The 7500-nt window shown below is 45.7% G+C and overlaps 1 protein-coding gene across 1 annotated transcript in view; it reads right to left on the bottom strand.

Moving 5' to 3' along the window:
- LOC143026824 (uncharacterized) overlaps positions 1 to 7500 on the bottom strand; it is a 123792-nt gene that overhangs the window by 116045 nt on the left and 247 nt on the right. Inside the window, exon 1 of the mRNA XM_076187601.1 lies at positions 7410 to 7500. This exon is cut by the window's right edge and continues 247 nt beyond it. Coding sequence (XP_076043716.1) covers positions 7410 to 7427 — 18 coding nt within the window. The 5' untranslated portion in view covers positions 7428 to 7500. The remainder of the gene's footprint in view (positions 1 to 7409) is intronic.

Here is a 7500-nt window from a genome sequence, read left to right as displayed (position 1 = left end):
ATATATATATATATATATATATATATATATATATATATATATATATATATTTCATTACAATTTTTTGTTAGAAACCACACGGCTTCATTCGGTTGGGGGCGAAGCTCTCTCTCACACACACTTCCTCCCTCTCTCTCATTCCCACCTCTCTCTCTCTCTCTCTCTCTCTCTCTCTCTCTCTCTCTCTCTCTCTCTCTCTCTCTCTCTCTCTCTCTCTCTCTCTCCTTCTTCTTTTTCCTCTTTTTTTCCTCATCTTCTTCTTCTTCTTCTCCTTTTTTTCCTCCACTCGTTACTCGTCCCCAACAGAGTATGATTAGATCCGCGCGACGCGACGCGAAGCGATGCGATGCGAGGAGAGCATCTGTCGGAGCGTCTTCCCAGGTGGTATTACGGGAAGAACAGTTACCCCTGATTACAGGCCTTCCGCGTCTCCTAACCACCCCGTTCCTGGCGCCTAACGACCCTGTCCTTCCCGGCGCCAGGCTCCCGGCGCCAGAGGTCAAGGGTCATCATACTCGAGGCGCAAAACTACGCCTTGGCTCAGCATAATGTGCATAAGTAGGCTCACACATTCTCGAGAACAAGTGCACTTCCTCACGCACGTGTCAACGCACAACAGCAATACATAAACCCACCCCACAGATAAACACATATATACATATATGATCACACATATACAAAGTCACACATACAAGGACATACACACACACACACACGCAATTCCCCCACAGATAAATACACATATATATGCTCACACATATACATACTCACACATACAAGTACACACACACGCACCCACACAAAACACATACAATGCACGCACGCACACACAAATCCACACATACACAAACACACATATATACACATATATGGAAATAAACTCTTCTGCTGGGATTCGAACCCTCGCCAGAGCGGCTTGCTTCTTACAAGGCGAAGATCGTACTCGTCACTCCACCACGACCCTTCAAAACAGAACGAATTAGTTCACGGACTAATCATTCACAAATACACATATATGTCTACACCTCCCTATACACAGTAACACACACACACATATATATATACACATATATGTCTACACATACCTATACACAACAGTACACACACACAAATCCACACACATACACAAACACATATATACACATATATGTCTACACCTACCTATACACAACAGTACACACACACAAATCCACACACATACACAAACACATATATACACATATATGTCTACACCTACCTTTACACAATAACACACACACATATATGTCTACACATACCTATACACAATAGCACACACATACATTCGTCCAAACATATGATATGTATTTTTAACCTAAAGCGGAAGTAGCCAGTAGAGTGTCCCGCCCCGCCCTTCCTCTTGGGGTCAGCCGCTGGGAATCGAACCCTGGCCCTCGAACTTACGAGGTTAACATCAATAGCCAAATCACCATAACGATACAAAATGGCGTTTTTTTTCGTTTTTTTTACATATATAGAAAAATAACTAAATAAGATAAAATATAAATACAACTATAAATATAAATGTAAATATAAAAATAAATATAAATATAGATATAAATATAAATATAAATGTAAATATAGATATAAATATAAATATAAATATAAATATAAATATAAATATAAATATAAATATAAATATGAATATAAATATAAATGAATTAGTAACATAGATAATCAATAAGTAGACGAATAAATATATGAATAAGTAGATAGATATATTAATAAATATATTAATAAACATGTAAATGAATATCTGAATGTATAAATAAACAAGTAGGTAAGTAATTAAATATATAGAAATAAAAATGAAAAATGAAACGAAATAAAGGAGAGGCCAAAAGGCATGTCATGTTTTTAGTATATTAATAAAAAGATAAGTAAATATATGACTGTATAAATAAACAGATAGATGATTAAATATATATAAATGAAAATGTAAAAAATGACACGAAATAAAGGAAAGGACCAAAGGTACGTTATGTTTGTTCCACACGAGACGAATGTCAGTCCTTTGGAATAATCCCAAACGATCGCTGAATGACAAGATCCTCATTCACCCGGCTGTCCTAACACCCAGGGCAAAGGTGACGGCTTCGGCCGCAGTTAGGCGCCTCCTGGCGAGCGCTTCTCATCACTGAGGGGCGTCAGAGAGGCTCATCTCCCTTGAATTCAGGGACGCGCATCAAACAATGCGTTCTGGGAAATGTTGTGGTTCACACTGATCTGGAATAGTTTTCGTCTGGAGTCCATCATGCTGATTACTTATGAGCTTCTGTCATCTCCGCCATTCCTTTACTTGCGTTAAATCTCTCTTTTACAGACTCTATGAGGCCATCTCTCTTTTGGTGAGAGTCTCCTACCCCCCTTCCCCCCCCCCACCCCCACGGGATAGAAACGCTGGTTATTAGTGTCAAAACGGTCTCGGGTATTCAGACTTGTCTGGAGTAACATCGGACTCTGGCTTAACTACTTTCAGACTGGTGACGCACTTTAGAGTTATTATCCTGGTTAACGCCAGAAGATCTTAGTAGAGTTGAGGGGTGACCACGTCAACTGGAGGAGGACCACTTTCGATCTTTCTCTCAAGCCCGTGGGACATTTTATTTGTTTTGCTCTGGTTCAAATAAAAACAGCCATCCTGAGTCCACTCCTGAACAAAGGCCTCATTCATAGCATTCCATGATTCACACGACCGCGCCAACTTTTGCCACGTCACTCCTGCAAACTTCTCAATCTCGTCAATCCACCTTCTGTCTAGTCTCCCTCTTCCACGCCTCTCATCTCGCGGCGTCCACTCAGTAACACACTTGCTCCATCGCTCGTCAGTCGTTCGCACTAACATACCTGCCCAATTCCACTTCCTCTCTTTTACTACCTCCACAATATCTTTCGCTCTAGTCTCCTCTCTCCCCCCAACTTGCTCTCTTTCGGTCTCTCAGCGTTATTCCCATCATTGATCTCTCCATTCTCCTCTGTGCAGTCTTTAGCTTTGTCTCCATCGCCTTCGTCAGTTTCCAAGTCTCACACCCGTAGATTTTTGCTGGCAGAATGCATTGATTGTAAACTTTACGTTTCAGGCATAGAGGTCGAGAGCCTCTCAGGATTTCTTTGGTTAGCGTCAGGATCTTCTGTTCATCCTGGGGTCGTGACTCATGCAGAGAAGTCTGGCGAAGGACGGACGCCTGCGTTCCTCCGAAGACTCCCGGAAGGAACAAGAAGTCTGCGCGGCCTCCACGAACTCGCGAGACCAGCGGCCTCCACGAACTCGCGAGACCAGCGGCCTCCACGAACTCGCGAGACCAGCGGCCTCCATGAACTCGCGAGACCAGCGGCCTCCATGAACTCGCGAGACCAGCGGCCTCCATGAACTCGCGAGACCAGCGGCCTCCATGAACTCGCGAGACCAGCGGCCTCCATGAACTCGCGAGACCAGCGGCCTCCACGAACTCGCGAGACCAGCGGCCTCCACGAACTCGCGAGACCAGCGGCCTCCATGAACTCGCGAGACCAGCGGCCTCCACGAACTCGCGAGACCAGCGGCCTCCACGAACTCGCGAGACCAGCGGCCTCCATGAACTCGCGAGACCAGCGGCCTCCATGAACTCGCGAGACCAGCGGCCTCCATGAACTCGCGAGACCAGCGGCCTCCATGAACTCGCGAGACCACTCTCCAGCTGAAGCCAGACCATTCCCAGACTCGACATTGAACGTCCTGACGCCCACCAGAATAGAATATGTAAGTTGCATCACGTACTTGAGCTGTAGTCATCTTTTTCCATCCCCCTTTTCCTCTCACTCTGTATCCCCTCTTCCCCCTCCCATTCCCTAAGCTCCCTTTCCACTTCTTAATGTCCCCTCCATACTCGCCTTTCCTCCCTCCCTTCATCCCCTTTCCCCTCCTCCTTCCTCTTTCCTCCATCTCTTTAATCTTTACTCTCCTCTTCGTCTTTCTCCTCTTCCTTTTCCCTTTCTCTTCCCCACTCCACACACCAACTACACACCCGCCCACCTCTTCCTTTCCTGTCCTCCTCCTCTCCTCCTCCTTTCCTATTTCCTCCTACTCATCCTCTCCTGCTCTTCCTCCCCTCTTCCTTTCCCCTCTCTGCTAACTCTTCATCCACCCACGTCCTCTTTTCCCACCCTCCACTAGCATCCCGCCCACCTCCTCTTTTCCCATCCCCCTCCTCCTCCTCCTCCTCCTCCTCCTCCTCCTCCTCCCAAGGCAACCTCATCCCATTCAGAATGACGTCACTTCCGGCAGAGGCCCAGGCGACTTTATTCAGTCGAGCAACGGACCATGGGTCTGCAAGGAGGTCCCAGTCGGCCAAGGCACAATCAATCTGGGAGTCTACCCACTCCTTAGCTGAATAAAGTCGCCTGAAGGCAGTGACAACGAAAGTGTTACAGTGGGTCACCGCGTGGAGGGCGCTCAACGTAGGAGATAGCCCCTTCCTTAGTGAGTGCCACTTTCTCCTTTTATCCTGCCTGCCGGCGGCAGACTATTTCATTCACCCTCCTGGGAGCTACAACCCACCTCAGTCCGCCCCTTCCATACATAGCAGCACTCTTCATTCCAGTCCTCCTATCGCAGTGATTCTTAACCTTGTTGGAGGTACTGAACCCCGCAAGTTTCGTACATGCATTCATCGAACCCTTAGTAGTTGGAAAAATAATATTTTTTTTCAAATTCAAAACATAGGAACTATATACTGTATCAGTGCACAAACTGTACCATGGATCATATGCACACGAAACCACTGCGTTCAAAGAACAAAACCAACAGAACATGAATTTCACATAAAACAAAAACATAATGAATATTCACTGCAAATCAATGTGACTTTTGCTGTTGCCTCTCAGAGACAATTTCAGAAATGCGCCGAACCGACGAACCCCGGAAACGGACTCACCGAACCGCTGGGGTTCGATCGAACCCAGGTTGAGAAACGCTGGCCTATCGACAGACTCTTTCTATTCATTTCCCGTGGAGGGCGCTCAACGTAGGAGATAGCCCCTTCCTTACTGAGTGCCACTTTCTCCTTTTATCCTGCCTGCCGGCGGCAGACTATTTCATTCACCTTCCTGGGAGCGGAGGGGCTACAATTCACCTCACTCCACCCCTTCCATACCTGGCAGACCTCTCCATTCCATTCCTCCTATCGACAGACTCTTTCTATTCGTTTCCCGTGACACCAAACGGACCAAAGAAGTTGAGGAAGACACCGGAGAGCAATCTAGTTCGTTTCTGACATCATCCATCCCTTTGTGGCGTTCATGGGGACAAAATACGTGAACAGACAAATGCAGAGTGGGACACTTGCAGACCGCGGGGGTCCCATACTCATCTGAATGGGATTTTTCGTCAGAAGGTCATCTTCGAACTGGCTGCGATTGGGATGAAGGACTTCGCAAAGAAGAATCTGTTTCCCCTTTTGATCTGGGAGGACGCTCCTCGATTAGACAGCTCTTCGTGTTGAAGGGGTGATGGCTACTTTGTCTATTTCAACAACTTCGTCTATTTCAACTATTTCGTCTATTTCAATTTACACTCTCTGGAAAGACGCAGAGTGCGATTTGATCTAATAGAGGTGTTTAAATGGACCAAGGGTTTTAACAAGGGTAACGCGGAAAAGGTCATCATATTAAGACAACAGGGCAGGACTCGCAATAGGCTAATGGATTCAAACTGGACAAATTTAGATTTGAGAAAGAAATAGGCAAGAATTGGTTTACCAATAGGGTGGTCATCGAATAGAACAGACTTTATAACCATGTAGCGAGCGCTGAAACTATCAGTTGTTTTAAGAAACTGTTAGACAACTATGTGGATGTGGATGACAGGTGTTAATAGACATGGAACTGACTAGTGTAAGCCTTGTGGTCTCTTGCACTCTCCTTCATTCTTATGTTCTTACGTACTTCTAGTACCTGGACGACTTCGACGAGTTCGATGACTTCCATGATTTCGACGACTTCCATGATTTCGACGACTTCGACGACTTCGACGGCTTCGACGGCTTTGACGGCTTCGACGACTTCGACGACTTTGACGACTTTGACGACTTCGACGAGTACGACATTCTCGACGAGTTCGACGACTTCGACGAGTTCGACAAGTTCGACGAGTTCGACGACTTCGACGAGTTCGATGACTTCGACGAGTTCGATTACCTCGGCACAGTGACGCTCTTCGCCCTGTTCGTGTCGACATACCGTCGTGCTTATTTTTACTCCCATGAGGAGGAGCTTTATACCAATTTACAAAGGATGACAAAGGAGGAGCATGCCGACAGGGGACCTTTTGGTCCATAACGAGTTCGGGTGCATCGCGTACTTGAGGTGTAGTCATCCTTTTCGTTCTCCTCTTCCTCCCACTCAGCTTCCCCTTTTTTTTCCCGGAACTCTTCAATCCGCCTTCGACCAGAAAGGTCCATTCCCATGAAGGGCAGACCCTCGTCCCGAAGTGATCCAGATAATCGTTTCTTCTCTACGAAGCCGCACTTTACGTATTTTGTTCTGGCTAACGCCGGGCTACTTTCATTCGTTTGAGGTCAGACCTCGTACCCCCATCAACCCTTCCATTGCCGAAGACGACTTGAGGTTCCTCTCCTGGAAACCTCCGACGGACACGTCTGGATTTTTTTATTTTTTTTTTATTCTGGATTTCGCGTGGCGTGGCGGGTTTGTTCAACACGGATCAATTTCCAGCCCTCAGGAGGCTCTAACAAATCAAGGCACTGAATCACACTGTTCACTTGCTCTCCCAGATCCATCAGAGCTGCAATCACAGGCACTTGCGCAACACGAAATTGCGACGTTATGTAACGACAGTCACAGCGCGCAGTGAATCTTGATTTCTAGTCACTAGTAATAACGAGTATTTTATTGGCGGCACCCCCTTCGTATGAATCAATCACGTCGGTTCGAAAAACGATCGCGAATGACGTTTTCTAACTCCCGCTTCTTGCGAGACGATGCTGCCGATGCACAGGATCTCTCCTGATTCTGAAGACCTTGAAAAGACAGGTAGGGTGCGTTTTGGACCAAAACATCAGCACTGACTTATTTTTCACCATCCATTCTGTATACAAGTGTGGGTAGAATTAAAAGAATAAAGATATATCCCTTTCTGTTGAAATCGCTGTTAAATCTATTAGATGTACACTAGATCTTACGACCAGATTTCTTCGAATTCCATGTTTCTCCTGGTAAACATACTGGGTCTCGATAACATACACATGAAAAAAGGTAAAATCGTTTTGTCCCTTTGTCGAATATGACTTTACACTGAGGACAAGGAAATAAAAATGATCTTGATAATTTCTTCCTAAAAAAAAGAAAGAAAGAAAAAGAAAAAGAAAAAATAATATCGACATTTTGATTCTTACCTTTAGTCGAGCCCTCATCTTGATTGTTAGAAATATGATCCTTTTAATCTGTCTCACGCACGTGACAGCATCCGTCCGTTGCTGCCTGTCT

This window comes from Oratosquilla oratoria, chromosome 7 (assembly GCF_046742065.1).
Source record: "Oratosquilla oratoria isolate Oo_2021 chromosome 7, ASM4674206v1, whole genome shotgun sequence".
Taxonomy (NCBI): domain Eukaryota; kingdom Metazoa; phylum Arthropoda; class Malacostraca; order Stomatopoda; family Squillidae; genus Oratosquilla; species Oratosquilla oratoria.
Note: the sequence above shows the minus strand (reverse complement) of the source record. Positions and strands in the feature narration are given on the sequence as shown.